The sequence below is a fragment of the Somniosus microcephalus genome, chromosome 8 (genome assembly GCF_052327205.1).
Source record: "Somniosus microcephalus isolate GS21.2 chromosome 8, FLI_Smic_1.0, whole genome shotgun sequence".
Taxonomy (NCBI): Eukaryota; Metazoa; Chordata; class Chondrichthyes; order Squaliformes; family Somniosidae; genus Somniosus; species Somniosus microcephalus.
In genome coordinates, this window is record NC_140994.1 from 44,006,136 (window position 1) to 44,024,156 (window position 18,021).

The following is an 18,021-nucleotide window of genomic DNA, read 5'->3' on the forward strand; positions in this document are numbered from 1 at the left end:
ACTTCTTAATCATGCCCCTTACATTGAAGTCTAAATCATTGATATATACCACAAAAAGCAGGGGACCTAGTACTGTGCCCTGCGGGAACCCCCTCCCCGCTTCCATTTATCCTCCTGGTTCTCTTCCCCAATAAGCTATTTCAGAATGTGTTGGCAATCTTCTCTTATACCCCCAATCTCTGCCACCATTTCCCTTCAAGTGGAATAGGAGATGGCTTTAAATGAGCATGCTGCCTTGATTGTTCATTTTGTGCGAACCTTCACTTAAGCATCAGTGTAAATCTTACTGTCTGACGAGATCAAAATTAGTAAATCGGATTCCACTGCACCCCACCACTGACATTAAAATCTAGGCCTGGCTAGGTAAGGCAGCATCACTGGAGGAAAGATGAGCAGCTCACCCCCCTCCCCTCCCACTGAGAAATAGGAGGGGTGACAAAGGACAGAAAGGCAGGAGCGGCCTTTGCCTTGCTGGGGCTCCATGCAAAGGTACCCCTAAATTTTACTAGACAATTATACTGAATAGTACCTACTTAATCTCGTGTCAAATCTGCACACATACCATTGTGAAAAATATGCTTGCAATAGGTAACATGAAAATAGTTGACAAAATGACCACAGATTAGCTATTACCATTGTAGGTGTCCTTTCACTGGATTAGCTTGGGCCTTGTGTAATTACACAGACCTACTGCCACTCCTGGGGAAAGGGAGAAGAGGGAGAGGGAAAGTGGAAGGAAGCGGGAGAGGGAGATAGGAAAGAAGGGGAGAGAGGACGGGGATTGTTGTGTATGTAATATGTGTGCTACTTTGAACCTATGGACAGGACTGCACTACTTGTTGGGCGTAGTGATACACAGTACCACTCCTGGCCATAGGGGTATAAATAGTACTGTGGGTACTGATCCCCCTCAGTTCCCGCCTGTGGGCATGAAGTAAAGACCTATGTATAGTCCCTACCTCCAACCAGTAAAGACCTGTTTGAGTTATACGTTTAAGTCTTTGTGTTAATTGTTCAATACAATACACATACTTAACACTGGCGACGAGTCGGTTCGAACCCTGCGGCAGTTATTCCACAGCGGCTTCGTCCAAAGACAGGACGTTGAAGAGAGGTTCCAATCCTCAACACCCCACTGAAAACTGAAGGGCAGCAGAAATCCTGACAGCTTCCAGCGACTGGAAGCGACAGGCATTAGGACCCTGAAGCCTCCATAACCTCGTGGGTAAGCCAGAGCCCGGGAGGGCGCGAGCGGGTAAGCCAGAGCCCGGGAGGGAGCGAGCAAGAGCCGCCGAGCGGGTGAGCCAGAGGCCGGGAGCCGCTTCAAGCGGGAGGCGCTTAGCGGGCCAGCGATCGCACCGGTGATAAGGGCTGAGAACCGTTTCGGGCGGGCGGCGCACCAGCGATCGCACAGGAGATAAGAGCCACAGTCGGGCTGAAAGTCAGCGACGAGAAGCGCGGGAAAACCGCCATTGAAGTGGGCGGGGAGAGCGAGAAGCGCGGGAAAGCCGCCATTTTTCGCGGGAAAACCGCTGGGGAAGAAGGCAGAAGCGGGAAAACCGCCATTTTGTGGGCGGAGGACGACGGCAAGAGCGGGAAGCCGCCATCTTTGATAACAAGTAAACAAAATAAAATCTGAGAAATTGCAAATCTACAATGCCTAAACACGGGAATATTAGCACCTTTGATAGTGACCTCGAAGATTGGGCCATATATGTTGAAAGAGTAAAAAATTATTGTAAGGCCAATAAAATTCATGACCAAGATAAAGCTCTAACATTATTAAATTTAATGGGTGCGAAGACATACGGGCAATTGAAACACCTGTTATCACCAGATGAACCGGTGGATAAGACGTTCGATGAGATTGTTACTGTCCTGAAAGATCATCTAAACCCCACGCCGCTGATGCTAGCGGAACGATTTAAATTTTACGACAGAAGGCAGCTACAGCATGAAAGCAATGCTGATTATTTGCTGGAATTGCGTAAATTAGCGAAATATTGCCAGTTTGGAACGGGACTGACAGAGGCACTTCGAGACAAATTTGTGTGTGGTTTATTTAAACAGGATACACAAAAGCGACTGCTCGAGGAGAATGAGCTGACGCTTGAGAAGGCGGTCACTATGGCAGCAGCACACGAAGCCGCAGCGAGAGGCACGGCAGTAATGCAGCTACGGTCACCGGAGCTCAGTGCACACAAATTGGGTGTGAGTTCTGGCAAATGTTATCGTTGTGGAAAGACAACGCATGATCAGAACCAGTGTTGGTTTAAAAACCAAGAATGTAGAACTTGTGGTAGGCTTGGACATATAGCTAGAGTATGCAGGTCAGGGAAGAAGACCAGCAACAAGAAGTCACCGCAAGGAAAATACGCAAAGGTACACAAGGTGACCGAACAGGAGTCCGATTCAGACGCTAGCAGTAATGAACTGGCTAGCTTAAGAGTACTCAACGCTGGTAAGGGTGCAGACCTCCAGACAATTTGGGTCACTCTTCAGATAGAAGGAGTCCAAGTAAAGCTGGAATTGGACACTGGATCGGCATTGACGGTTATAAATAAGAAAGATTACGGAAAGTTATTCCAACATGTTCCCCTACAGGATACGGGGATTATATTGAAAACATACACGGGGCAAAGAGTGTACCCCATCGGGAAAATAGAGGTTGCAGTGGTCCACAAGGGCGAAGACAGTCAAATAATGGACTTATATGTGATATCTGAAGGAGGTTCTCCACTACTAGGACGGGAGTGGATTAGGAAAATGAATATGGACTGGCATTTCCTACAAACAATAACGAGTGAGAACTCGGTGAAGATAGTCGGCCCAGACTCTGGAACGGATGATGGTAAGCCCAACTCAGGTGCAAAAGACAAAGTTTCAGCACAGAATTCCACTGAGCAACAACAACATAGTTTAACTGTGGATTCTGAGTCTGGCAAGTCTACTGATGTGCCCATTTCTGAGGGACACCGGGCTCGAACTCAACTCCATTTCAAACTACAACAGCAATTAGAACAAATGCTTCGCCGTTGTGAGCAAGAGTTGAATGCAACGAAAGAGTTCTTTGATATAGAGTTGGAGAATCTGGAAAGACAACAGAAGCAGCTGATGGAGAAAATGGAGCAGGAGCACACAAAACGTCTGATGTCAGAGGAGTTAACGGTCAGCCAACTCCTGCATATGCTGAAGGACAGGACTCTGAAATGGGAAAAACTTGAACACGAACTTCAATATTCAAAGGAAAGGGGTTCGGAGCTATCAAAGGTTATTGGAAGAGCTGAGGTGGCAACACAGACTGAGGTGACTGCAACAGAGCAGCCCTTGGATGCCAAAAGTACGCTGACTCACGTCAACGTAGAACAACAGACCGCTGAAACAGCTGCTCCGGTAGAGGGATTGAATAGTCCGATCAATCAATCTCCAAAAGAAGTTGAAGTAGTAAAATCTCAAATGAGGTCATTAGTAAACGACTTGCTGAAAGCCCAGAAAAAGCTGGATGAAGAGGTACGCATGAAGAAGTCTCTTCAGGAAAGATGCCTGGACTTGGAACAAAAGCTGGCTAACGCCCAGCTGGGTATGGAGGAAATAGAAGACCCTCTCGCTGGCCTAGATCATGGAGGAGCACCGAAAGTCTACAGAACATCGGGAGAAGGTGGCTCTACTACGGAAAAAGGAGGGAGAGAAGGAGGAACTGCGCATGCAGCTGGCAGCTGACAGTGGAGCCCAGAGAGTCTCCAAGAAGCAGAAAAGGAAAAGTCGAAACAGAAGATGACCCATCTGAACCATTATTACCTCTACCAGATCACACACGTGGTCCCTCCGAACGGAGCCAATTCAGTTCGGAAGTTCAAACTGTTAAATCCATGGAAGGACTATTGAATGAGTCACTCCAGCAACGTGAACCGACTCCACCACAGAGATTGAATCTGTGAACTGTTTTCCGCAGAGACTGAATCTGTGATCTGTTTTGACATGAAGTTATCTATGTTATTCTGTTATGTAAACCTGAAGTTATATATGTATATATGTTATTACGTTATGTTAAATGGGGAGATGACTGTAAAGCTAGGAAGGGAGGAATGTTGTGTATGTAATATGTGTGCTACTTTGAACCTATGGACAGGACTGCACTACTTGTTGGGCGTAGTGATACGCAGTACCACTCCTGGCCATAGGGGTATAAATAGTACTGTGGGTACTGATCCCCCTCAGTTCCCGCCTGTGGGCATGAAGTAAAGACCTATGTATAGTCCCTACCTCCAACCAGTAAAGACCTGTTTGAGTTATACGTTTAAGTCTTTGTGTTAATTGTTCAATACAATACACATACTTAACAGGGATAGATGAGAAGGAGACAGGGGATGGGATTGATGCAGTGATTGACCTTTACGATGTTAAAGTCTTTTCATTAGCTACAGTACTGTATTGGTACTGTATTTTAGTCCTCACAGTTACCATGTATTCTACCACATAGACACCAGGTGGCAGCATAGGAATGTGTGAACTTTAATCCCAGGATCTTGGGGGGAATTTTTCGGGGGGGTCAGTGGGCACGTTCGGTGGCGGGTCAGGTGGGAAAAAATGTTTTGACAGTGGGTCGGGATCCCGCTGTCAACCCGCTGCCACATAACTTTCCCAGATGTCGTGTCTGTCAGGGCTGAACAGACCCGACACACTGTGGTGGTGGGGGGGGGGGGGGAGGCGGAGGCAATTCAGGTCATTATGACCTTGTTTAGCAGCCCATTAAAAGGTATTTTGAGCTCACCATACCACTTTACAGGTCTATGCTGCTCGGGGATCACGTCAGGTAAGGAGGTCGGGAGTTGTATGACCCTGGAATCATCTCATTACAGGAAACTTTCTGGTATCCGGCATGGACGGGACCGGCGTGGTGCCGGTTCAGCAACAATTCCGGATAGCCGAACGCTATAGTGAAAGATACGGACCTTAGAGCTCCATATGAAGCAACAAACCCTGTTGCAGCTTCAGAACAACGTCCAGAAGTTGCAAGCGTCTCTGTAGCTTAGCAACAGCTGCAGCCAAACCCTTGCCTTCCTCAATTTGTTGCTGTGCAAGTAATAAAAGTTATAAAAGTTAGCTGAAACCGACTCCTGAATTTTGCCGGTTAACCGACATTTCCGGTTATTTAGGGGCCGGTTAATCGAAAGTTTCCTGTACTTGACAGCTGCAAATGTGCTATAAAAACTCCCATCTCACAACTGTTCACTTTCCAAGCTCAGAAGCTGTTGCTTACTGCATTTGGGAGACAGATTGAGCTTTATGTAGGTTGCAAATGTTTGGTGCAAATTCTCTATCCAGTGTCAACTCATTGGAACAACCTCTCCCACCATTGACAGATCGCTTCTGTCATCTCAAGTTCACATGCCATCTATTACATCAGCATCAGTGCCCTTGAAACTATCGCACCTTGGGCCTCAGAATCCCACCACGATCAGCCCCAACACCAGCAGCACCAGGCACACCAGCAGCACCCACAACAGCACCAACCTTCTCTGCAATCACCTGATGCTGCACAGGACAGAGGGCATCAGCACCCGAGCACATTGCTGCCCGGGAGGCCAGGGATGGCCTCACCATGGCCAGATTTACTTCACTTGACGCTGTACACCCTGGCTGCCACATGATGTGCCAGATTGGCACCACCCCACACCAACACCATAAAGCATCCCTACAATGCCCAAGCCATTCGTTTCACACTCATGACCATTGTGAGGGGTACCGTTATGGCTCAACATTCACTGCAACTCACTAAGCCACTTCCAAAGGTTCACACAAATCTGTCCAAGAATGCAAAGTGTTGAAAAAGGTTTCAATGTTTGACACCACATTAACAGAACCTTTACATGAACATTGGATAAAACACCCAAGTGCCTACCCGTGTGTGTTGTTAGTTGGTATGATTGGACTAGGATGAGGGTGTGTGTGAGGGGTGTTTAGTGAGATGGGGAGGTGATAATGTAGATAGAGCGGAATGGGTGGAGGTGCAAGGTAAGTTGGTGTGTGTAAGGATGTGCAGGAGTATGGTAGGGAAGGCAGTGTAGAGATTCGCGTATCTCTGGTAAACAGGATCAAGTGCAAACCAATATGGTGGGTATATTGTGTTTAATCAGAGTTTAGGACAGAATATAGCACACTAGTAATGCAGCAAAAACATACGACCGTGACAAGTAGCTGATACTGAACCCGATTGGACAGATGGCTGGTGTGCATGAACAGTTCTCTGGCTTGAGGCCTCTCTTCCTCTCGTCTAGAACCTCCGAGTTGGTGAGCATGGGATCATTCTCGAAACAGCGCTCGACCAGCCCAACTTTTGTTTAGCTCTTCCCTCCACCGTCTGTGTGGGCAAGCCCTCAGGGTGTTACTTATATTCTCTTTTTAGGGGTGGGCCTCAGACTCAGCCAATTTGTCTTATTGTTTAATCTTTCTGAAGGTTCTTCCTTTGGAATTCGTGTCTTATTTCCCTGGTCGCTATCCACCCTGGTACAATTGGTATTAGGCCTGGCCTTGTACCCTTTCAATCATGAGGCCCAAGCCAGAGCTGTCCCACTTCAGCCAGTCGCTATCTCACTTTCGTATAACAAACTGTTCCATCCTGAGATGGATACCTTAACTCCACTAAATTCCTTTTATTCTACTGTATGTCTTTCTATACTAATTAACTTTTAGTTATCTTCACAAGTAGTTTTGTTAAACAAACTCCAAATTCTACCTTAGCATTATAATATGGTTATTAGCAATAATAGAAGAAACATAGGCATTGAGCCTTAGTTGGTCCAATTAGAGATACATAAACAAAGTTGAAATCCTAACTTGAAAGCTAGCTTGGAAACAAGATTATTTATGACCGTCACAGTGCGGAATGCTATAACATCCGCAGGGAACCAAAACACAGGCAGATTCGAAGCATCTATCTAGTTATTCTAATATTGTACTAGTCTGGAGAGATTTTTGTCTCCAGTTCTAATACCATCATGCAAACACAGCATTATTCATGTCTCAATTTTATCCACATAATCATATACATTTTGGACACCCCTGATTTCTAATAGCAGAGTGATGGTGATGTGATGAGTGGCACAGCAGGATGAGGTTGAGTGTGGCTTTGCAGTAACATTTTGTGATCTACTGAGATAATTGAAAGAATTGTGCCACTGCAGCCTGGTCCTCCTGATGGCATCCCTGCTTGTGTCCTTCTGTGCAATGTGCAACCAGGCTGCATTGGTCTCCTAGGGAAAGTCTCTTCCGCCCATTGGAAGGGAAGAGAACCTCCCTGCGTGCTGTGACTCCCTCCATAAGCATATTTGGACACCTGGCTGGAGCCAGCAGCGGGGTCGGGATCCTCCATCGACATCGCCTGCCACGGACTCACCGAGGTAGGGGGAATCTCGGCCTTAGTATGAGAACTTGAGGTACAGCAACAATTAAAACATGAATGTCTAATTTATGTAGCCCACTTATCAATGCCATGTATCATCTATCTGGTGGAATACCGGCTGGAGATGCACATCTGTTCCCATGGATGTACTTGCAATTGTGTCCCTGTTCCCTGCCTGCTTGAACAGTTGCCAGAGCCATCATCCACTTGATAAGGCTTGCCATTCCCTCCCTATCCCCACACGCCCCCGCCCCCCCCCACCACAGCAATGTTTTCCATCCATGGGCAATTTTTCTTCTCATCAGCCCCATCAGCCCACAAGTGCACCTTCATTCCCGTTGATGGCATCTGTGATTGGAGCATCGTAAAGGAGGAAAGAGAAGTGGAGAGGCGGAGAGATTTAAGGAGGGAATTCCAGAGCTTAGGACCTAGGCAGCTAAAGGTATGACCGCCAATGGTGGAGCATTTAAAACCAGGGATGTTCAAAAGGCCAGAATAGGCAGAATGCAGAGGTCTAGGGGGATTATAGGGCTGGAGGAGATTAGAGATAAGGAGGGGCGAGGCCATGGGAGGATTTGAAAACAAGGATAAGAATTTTAAAATCGAGGCATTGCTTAACTGGGAGCCAATGTAGGGGAGATGGGTGTGCGGGACTTGGTGTGAGTTAGGACACGGGCAGCAGAGTTTTGGATGACCTCAAGTTTACGGAGGATAGAACTTGGGAGGCCAGCCAGGAGTGTGTTAGAATAGTGAAGTCTAGAACAACCTCCCGTCTACTTACAATGAATTAACTGCATGTAATGAAAGAGCTGCTTACGCCTCCCACTCAGTAAATAATTGAGAATGTTGTGAACGTAGGCAGCAAACACCGCCACTCAGGATGCAAGCTGAAAGCTGTTGGCTGGAGGGGAAATTAATGCACCACTTTACTCCTCTGAACAGAAAATCCCACACCTCCCATTGAGCAGACATTCATGCTTGGCAAAGACGAAGGACTAGTTCAACCTAGCCTCCCTAATGATCATAAATCTAAGGTAGGGAAGGCCAGCTCATTGCAACCCAAACCCCCTTCCTCATTGAGTTTTCCACCTTCTGCTTTTCCTCTGCTTGCATTCCACTCCCCACCCCCCTCCTGCATCCTGTTCTGCTCTCCCTGTTGTTCCATCTTCCTTCCCCACTCCCCTCTCCCCATTCTCCTCCATCCCCTCTTCTCCCATTTCCATCCTTTCCCATTATTTCTTCTTTCCTTCCTCTCCTCCACCCTTCCCCTATCCTACCTGGGTCCAATTATCATTTCACCCTCTAGCATGCTTGACCTGAATAGTGCACCTGGTCTTGATTCCTTATGTACAATGCCATGGGAGATCAACTTGTTAATATACAATTCGGCATGTGAGAGGCATGCTTCATTGAAAACTCATTCTGAGTACCTGTTACAGAGATATCAAACTTTAAGAGTTGAAATCAGTGAGATAGCTTTTCCAAAACTTCCCCGGAGTCAGAGGCCTACCCGAGGCCCAGTCAGTGTCCAGGGAGGAACCCTCTGACCATTCTTGGATTTCAAGAATTTTTGGAGGCAAAGGAATGGCTTGCCTTGCAAGGTATTGCTGTTTATTTGGACATGCTTCCCTGAAGTTTTTTTTAAAGATGGAATGCACATGGAGCATTTTTCTAGATCAGGGACCATAAAGATACATCAGTTTACTCATTGTACAAAATATGAATCCAAGACTAGCAAAATTTATAACATTTATTTCATCATACATCAATTCTAGGGTTCCCCTTGTCCTCCTCTTTCACTCTACCAGCCTCCACATTCAATGGATCACCCTCCGCTATTTCCGCCACCTCTAGCGTGATCCCACCACCAAACATATCTTCCCCTCCCCTCCTCTTTCAACATTCCAAAGGAATCGTTCCCTCCGTGACACCCTGGTCCATTCCTCAATCACCCCGAACACCCCCTCCCCTTCCCACGGCACCTTCCTGTGCAAGCACAGGAAATATAACACCTGCCCTTTTACCTCCTCCCTTCTCACGGTCCAGGGCCCCAAAGTGATTTACTTGTACTTCTTGCAATTTAGTATACTGTATTCGCTGCTCACGATGCGGTCTCCTCTACACTGGGGAGAGCAAACGCAGATTGGGTGACCACTTTGCAGAACACCTCTATTCAGTCCGCAAACGTGAACCCGAGCTTCCGGTCGCCTGTCACTTTAATACTCCGCTCTACTCCCACTCTGACCTCTCTGTCCTTGGCCTCTTACACTGTTCCAAAGAAGCTCAATGTAAGCTCAAGGAACAGCAGCTCCTCTTTCGATTAAGCACTTTGCAGCCTCCTGGACTCAACATTGAGTTCAACAATTTCAGACCATAACCTCTGCCCCTATTTTTTTCAGATGGCAGCTGTTGATGATTCTCCTATTCCCTTTTTAAAAAATTCATTCCTGGGATGTGGGCATTGCTGGCAAGGCCAGCATTTATTGTCCATCCCTAATTGCCCTTGAGAAGGTGGTGGTGAGCCGCCTTCTTGAACCGCTGCAGTCCATGTGGTGAAGGTACTCCCATAATGCTGCTAGGGAGCGAGTTCCAGGATTTTGACCTAGCGACGATAAAGGAACGGCGACATATTTCCAAATCAGGTTGGTGTGTGACTTGGAGGGGAACTTGGAGGTGATGGTGTTCCTATGCGTCTGCTGCCCTTGTCATTCTAGGTGGTAGAGGTCACGGGTTTGGGAAGTGCTGCTGAAGAACCCTTGGCGAGTTGCTGCAGTGCATCTTGTAAATGGTACACTCTGCAGCCACGGTACGCCGGTGGAAGAGGGAGTGAATGTTTAAGGTGGTGGATGCCAATTAAGTGGGCTGCTTTATCCTGGATGATGTCAAGCTTCTTCTAGACCCATCTTTTATTTCTTTACTTGCCCCATTACCATTTCCTTTTGCTTTGTACAATCATACCTTTTGTCATTTAATCACTCCTGCCCTCCACCCTAACACAGACCTTCCCTTTTATTCTTTCCTCCCCTTCCCCTTTTCCCTGTCTCTGCACTTGCTTAAAATCTGTTACATCTCTAACTTTTTTGAGATCTGCTGAAAGGTCATCGACCTGAAACGTTAAGTCTGTTTCTCTCTTCACAGCTGCTGCCTGACCTGCTGAGTATCTCCAGCATTTTTGGTTTATAATTCAATTCTAGTTAACCAGTTATGTACGCACACTTACTATGTTGACAAAGCTTGTGTAACCAGAGTAAATTGTCTAGTGTAGCCTATTTGGGGTGATAAAATGCTATTTCAGAAAGGAGAGTTTGGATCCAGATACAACAGAGGTGTTTGGATTTTGATTTTGCTCATTAAAGAGCATGAAAAGAGCTATGTTCCATTTTACTTATTTTTAGCATACTTTCATAGTTATGAGAATTTGAATCTGGGTTTCCAGTTGGACCTGATGTCTGAGAAATAAAGGCCCTGAATTTGCGGTCAATGGTGAAGCGAGGGTGATCATCACTGACCTTGAAGAAAGCTGCCCACAAAGATCTTATGATCTCTCTGGTGAAAACTTTAGCTCTCTTGATCTTAATTTGATAGTAGCGCTGTCTATAGGGAATCTCCAGTGTACAGCAGCAGTGATGTCATTAATCTGTCCAAGTAGCCAATCACATTGAATAATTCTCACAGACAGCAAACCAGGAAATAAAAAGCAGCCTTTATCATTCACTTTTTTTTTACTGAGAGTGAAATAATGATTGGGACATACACATGGGGTTAAGGTAGAAGCTGAAATATCATGAACAAACTTTAAAAAATAAATCAAAAATATTTTTTTGTTATTTTAAAAATCTAGTAATTGTTATAATGGGGAAATTTGACATTCCACAAATATGAAATTAATTTTTCAGGATCAGAACAGTTGTTCAGCATTCAATTCACCATTAAAAAAACCCAGTTACACCTCTTTCATCAAGGCTTAACTTATTATGGGGTTTTTAAAAGTGATATTAGAGCGGAAAAGGGGATGTTTTCATCAGTTCAAGTGATTTCACTGATTGCCAGCTCTGGGGAGTTCCACATCACAGCTTGTGGCAGAGCAGGGAATGACTGACCGCACTTCAGGATTTCTGCGTTTATCTGCGCATGTGTTAACTCCTGAAGTTATGGTCAGTTTCAGAGGGGTAATGATGGCAAATGCTGACAGTTTCACTCTCATTACCACCGCAAAACCCGGGCCCATTAATTTTGTAATTTTCAATAAGCAAAATTTGAAGAATCCGTGAGAATTTTGTTAAAAACAATACTGTCTACAGTTCTGCATAGAAGTTATGGTGCTGCTTTATATGGATATCAACTTATACCTGCTTCCATCCTTACATGGTTACTTGCTGTCACCCTTTGTGAGCTTGCCTGTATTCCCCAGTTGCTTTTTTTGTTTCTACAAGAAGTTCCTTTGAGGGTTCAAACTTGCATGCGGGGAAATCTTGAGGTAGGCCATTTTTGTAGTAACTCCAATCCCCCCAGTTTCTTCAGGGTCCATATTAGACCTGAAGGGGGATTTATTTTGCTGACTCATGGAGAAGACCCTCTCTTCAGCAGCATTGGTGTAGCATAGTTAAAACTCATTGAGCAAAACGCAGGAAGGGGCTGCCATCAGTATTACTCCTGGAAACACAGAGGCATGAAGCTGATCCCATTTCCTACAAAACAACAGTGACTACATTTAAAAAAAGTACTTTGGCTATAAATGTATGTCTGTCTCCCTTCCTTCCTTCCTTTCCTTTCCCTTTCCTTTTCCTTCCTTCCTCCCTTTCCTTTTCCTTCCTTCTTTCCTTCCCCCTTCCTTCCTTCCTTTCCCTCCAAGATATCATAGTACATGGTACAAAAAAGATAAATTTGGATCACTGCTTAAACTAAACAGTGGCACTAGGGTAAAGGGGTGTGGGGGTGGGGGTGGGGGGGGGGGGCGGGCAGGTTCAGACTAATAAACAGCAAATTTGGGACTTATGTCAGGAAGAAAATAACATATCGGATAATTTTAATTAACCCACACTGGTGTTCTTATTATCTTTTTTTCTCTAGATTACTTTATTTTAAACCATTCCTTTTTTTAAATTACTGTGTAATGATTTCAACAGCTCAGGAATCATTATGTCCCGCTCAATATTTAGCCATCTCTATCTTTCTTGATCATAGGTATAAACTTTGTGGGATCATAACTAATTTACCCAGTTTCTTTAAAAACGAACTTACCTGCCGTCAGAGAAAGCTGAATTACCATCTCCTCTTCCCTGAAGAAAAATCTACAGTTGTATTGCTAAATAATTTAAATTTTACTTTTTTCTGAAGGCTCGTGTCCTGTAACTCAGTCCTTATTATTCCCTCCTTTTTATAGTCAGATATCCTTTGACTCTTCCACCAGCTTAATAAAATAGTTTTACTGCCCTAAAATGTGTGTTTTTTTCAAGCCTTAGCTCATTTCATTAATTCATGGAAGTAATTGGCTGGGCCAGCACCAACAATAAGACCCCAGCTGTTCTACATCAGGTAATAATATGAACTGGAATATGAAATATTGATTCATCAGTTCCGAGACACTGCCAGCTGAGGCTTGCCAAAGCTGACTGTAACAGCTTTAAAGGTATAAACCCAAAGGTAAAGAGGGTTTCCTGTCAAAATATAGGTATATACATAAAGGCCAAACAGATTAGTAGGCTGGCAAAGCCTCTACAGTGTTCTCTACAGTATCATAGAGTAGATAATTGTTGTCAGGAGACTTCCCATTTAGTTAAAAATGTTAATTTAAATTTCCATTAAAATTTTTAATTAAAAAGTGATTGCTGATTACGCAACAATTGTAGTTTTTGTTTTGTATTCTATAAACTTCAGAAAGTACATTTAGCTCAGAGAAATAGTGGGGGGAAATCTGACCTTGTTGCACTCGTTTTCCGGCTGGAAAATGAGGACGCAGCGGTCCAGTTTAGGAGACCAATCTCCTGTGCCCGAACAGCATCCGAAATGCATCCGATGCCATATTGATTCAGGTGCTATAGAGGCATCCACAGCGGCTGCGTAAAACAGGCATTAGGGTCTGGCATAGATACCTTCTCTGCTTCAGCAGATGTGTTATTTTCTGACTTCCAAGGAGGGATATTTAAACCAGTAACTACTGTAAATCTATATTGTGCCATTACTTCTGTTCAATTATCCATTTACAGACTAATAAATCCATTTAGGAGTTTATAGCCTAAGTCATGGTCTAGAAGTTATCTTTTGAAGTCGAGGAAGGTCAGATGAGGGCATGCAATGTAACCAGTAAGCTAAAATATAGTAAGGAGGATTTTCTGTTTGCTCCCTGGGCTTGCTACAAATTACCTAGATATTGGTCAGACAAAGACATAGTGAGTGAGAGCTCACCTGCAGGAAACCAGAAAAAAATTGAACAAAAACCCCAAAATGTAACAGTTCCTTCTCCGTAACTGTCTCATTTCATTTATCTAGTAGAGCTCTCTTCTCAGTCATTAGCTTGTTCATCTAGCAGGACCTTTTTCTCAGCCAGTATCTTAGCTATCAAACCAGAAATCCCTGTTGATCAGATTTTTAAACACTCGGCAGAAGCTTCTATTCAGTTAACAACACTTTAAGCAGTTCCCATCTCTGTGGCTTTTTTCATCCAGCAACAGTAACTCCTGTCTCATTTTGTAGCTTGTTTGTCAAATTGAAGCAGCTCCTAACCCAGCTAATAACCTATTTGTCTAGTACAAGCTTATGCCCTAGTTTGTACAGTGTAGAGCCAATTTTCCTGTGCCTAACACCCCTATGTGTGCCTACTTCCTGGGTGTTAAGGAAAGGAAAATGAGGCAGAGACCTGTTGTGCTCGATCGCCGCTCCATTTGCACTTGATCTGCAATTCTGCTCACGGGTTGGATGGGGTCAGAAACATTAGGGGAATTTTAACTCCGCTCATCCAGTGGAAATTGGGCAGAGCGGGAGTTAAGGTGCAGCAGGTCAATTTCCTGTTTCATACCTGCCCCACGGTGATTTCATCACTGCTGTTTTTTGGGGCGACCAAGGTGAAACATTAGGGAGGCAGAGTTACTACAAAAATGGCCCTCATACATTTATGCAAATTAGAGCCCAATGACTTACATAGGAGCCCAATGGCATTTTAAACACTGTCTGAGCAGGATGCTCACTGCAGCTGGCCCAGTCAGTAAAGCCTGTTCTGCAGGAAGAAGAAGCCTTGCAAGTGTTAATTTTTTCTTTATGGGGCCAAGAGCAAGACTGCTTCTCTGAGACCCATAAGGATAGATAGTCTGGACTTTTGCTGCTCTGGGTTTCAGCTCATTCAAAACTCTGCTGCCCTTATCCTGTATAATTGCAAGTTGTCATCATTCTCATCCTTTGTCGAAGATAACCAGTCTTGGTTAAATGTTGTAAAGTTAGATGGATATTCTGGAGTTTCACATACATACTTTTGTGGGATCAGGGAGATTTTCTTTTACAGAATTTTTGCTCTAGAGATTAAATTAATTTGGAATATGGTCTAAGGAAGAAAATATATTGATGGCCCAAATTATGCTGTATGCTCCCTTATGTTTGCAAGATATTCAGGCACCAACTGTGTGGAATTCATTTAGGCCAAACCACTGTGTGCATTGCTTTCGTGTCACTGTCATCCTTCCTGAAAAAAACCCAAATTTTATACTTTTTAATTATGATTGTTGAAATGGTATTGTGAAAGGCAAACAGTTGCCAATTCTAAGCGCTATTACACTATGGTATGACTAACTTGTGCAATAAAACTCATATGCAACACTTTCCTTTCCACATCCCTTTTTCATTTGTTATTATTCAGTTTGTTGCTACGATAACAACATTATGATTGTTACCAGTCCATCTATACTGTAGGCTGCTTACAGACCAATTCACTGGCTCAGTCAGGAGAGACATTCCTGTGTATGAGCTCTGTTTAAACTGCCAGTCCATCCATCTTTACTAAGAATAATTTAGAATGTCTTACATTGACAGTGCCTCAGATATTTAAACTATTTACTGTAAACGCAGGCAACTTCCAATTGCTAATAATGGTACAGAATAATTATTAATCATTGTTTGTTATAAATCATAGTTCTGCATCCTCTGTAATGCCATACTAATGTATTGAGACTACAGCAGGAGGCTGGGAACATCTTCTTCACCTTTTTCACTGTTATTTTGACTCAAAATTAATTTCCTTGTCCGTTGAGCTTTACCACCAGGTGGCAGAAGTACATTGGCTTCAAACTGGTAGGCACCAAGATGACATTAATATATCACAGCAATATAACATACTTTCATTCTATATGAAATTATATCCTATCAGTGTAAAAAGAAACAATTTTTCTCTCTGATGAACTTGATAATGTGTTTCTTTTTCACCAATAACCTGCTTCTTTTTGGCCCATTAACTGTAGGAGAGGAATGGGCCGTCATCTCTAAATTTATGAAATCTAGTATGCTGTACACAGTATTCATGACTTGACTTATTTATGAGTAGGTGAGACCATAATTCTTCATGTTGCACCACCATAATATTAACCATTATGTCCTAGCACTAGCACCTTTGCTACAGGATTGTGTGATCTTCTGTCCTGGAGGGATGACAACTCACTTTGAGGATTTACTAAATGAACACACAGTTGAAGAATCCCAGGTTGAAGAGTGTCTATGTTGATGCTAGTTCAGCTCCCGTGGCTCGCTCACACTGATAGCCTCAGTAACCCAGACAGGCAGTTCTCAAAGGATGTAATCAGAAAAATGTTTATGTTAGAATCTCAGTAGAAGAAAAGTATTAAAATTATTATAATTCTTTTCAACTTTTGTAATTTTTTTATTGGAACGATGCTTACTCTTTAGCAACACTTAACTATTCTGTAAACATTTATTAAAAATGAATTTTACATTTAATTTGTTTAACTAAGGTTGGTACTATTCTTTTGATTGTCCCAATATGCTTTGTATCTTTATTTTCCCAGAGGATATGCTAAACAGCATGTTGTGAAGGGGCTTGATCCTTCCACCTCATATAGATTTCGACTAAAAGTCATTAGCCGCACAGGATGCTATGCCTACAGTCCAGTTGTGACTGTTTCTACTACACGTAAGTCTCACTGAATATTGTTCTTTTCATCACTTCTAACACAATTTTTACAACAATGTTGCAGCTATATATTGAGTTGGTTCATTCAATGGTTGATGTACTGCTAAGAATGTTCCAAGCTTTACAACTTTTTCTGTTATAACTTGCAATCTCTTGTATTGCTTTTATTGCAATGCTCAATTGTTTGTATATGCAGTAAAGTTCAAGATCTAAAGGAATATTGATTGAGCTGTCAACTTGATCTCATGCATCAGATGCAAGAGAAAACAGAATAGTCTTTTACTCAGGGGCTGAAAGAACCTGAATTAGCAGCACCACATTACTATCGTGTCCAATTAGTTGTTTGAGGTGATGTCTTAGTTGTCTTTTGTATCCAATAAACAGTTCGAGGTAGACTAGTTCTGGCTGCCATTTTGGCCCCTCACAACGACTTATATGAACCAATATTGGATTTCAAGATTGCCATTTGCTGTCTAGTAACTGGACATTTATTCCCCGCATACATGTTGAAAATTGGATAATGAAACTGTTGTTGATCATCAAACCAACCAGGACTCCCATCTTAGATACACAATGTGACAACAATCCCTGAATACATATAACAAGACTAAAATGTAGGGAAACACAATTCAAATACTTCTGTTTTCAGCTCTTTGACAACTTTTGATTTTTTTTCCTTTGTTTACCAAGGTGGCCTTTTTCATTGAAAAAAAAGTCAGTGTTCCTGGCCCCCTTTTCCACTTCTTTGGTACTGCATACCCTCATCAGAGAGTTTTCATTACTAAGACTTAGACTGAAAGCAAAATATTTGTATAATCTCATCTTTGATATAAGACTTCTCGGAGCTATATATGTTTATGGCTCCAAGAGACTAGATGGCACACTTGATTACCACACCATCTTGACACCCCTAGCTGTTGTTTTGAATCTGTTTTTGATGCCAGCTCAGATTGATGAGCGGAATTAACCTCTTTTTAATGTCTATACGGGTCCTACATGAGATTGCTTTGGGCAGTCTCAACTCAGTTTGTACTGAGCATAAGTGTACTGTACAAAACTTCAGAGAATTTGTCCCCAATTTATAGTGTCCCCACTGGGATAGGAAAGCTATTTGAAAATTGGATTTAAGGCAGAAGTTTTCAAACTAGAGTCTGTAGACCCTATAGGGTCCACCAAGGGATCCCAAGAGGCCTGCGATGTCATTAGGGGTCATGCATACTGTGTGCTATGAACAATATGACTTGGAAATTCTGTGTTCCATATTTTGTCTGTATTTTGTTGACTTACTAATACTTTCTGTTGTTATATACTAATAAAAAGCATTTTATGCAGTGAGAGCACTATTTCCCTTTTAGCTGTTGCTATCTTTTGGAAGTTAGGTTGGGGTGGGCTGAAGCCCCTGGGAGTGTGTGAACATTTTCAAGGATTCCCCAATCGGCAACATTTGATAAACGTTGACTTAAGGCTGATTTTTTTTGTGGTCAGTGTA

General features: G+C 43.4%; 1 protein-coding gene across 1 annotated transcript in view; it reads left to right on the top strand.

Annotated features, from left to right (window-relative positions):
- fank1 (fibronectin type III and ankyrin repeat domains 1) overlaps positions 1 to 18,021 on the top strand; it is an 81,325-nt gene that overhangs the window by 15,438 nt on the left and 47,866 nt on the right. Inside the window, exon 3 of the mRNA XM_085996131.1 lies at positions 16,408 to 16,532. Within this exon, the coding sequence (XP_085852257.1) occupies positions 16,408 to 16,532 (125 nt within the window). The remainder of the gene's footprint in view (positions 1 to 16,407; positions 16,533 to 18,021) is intronic.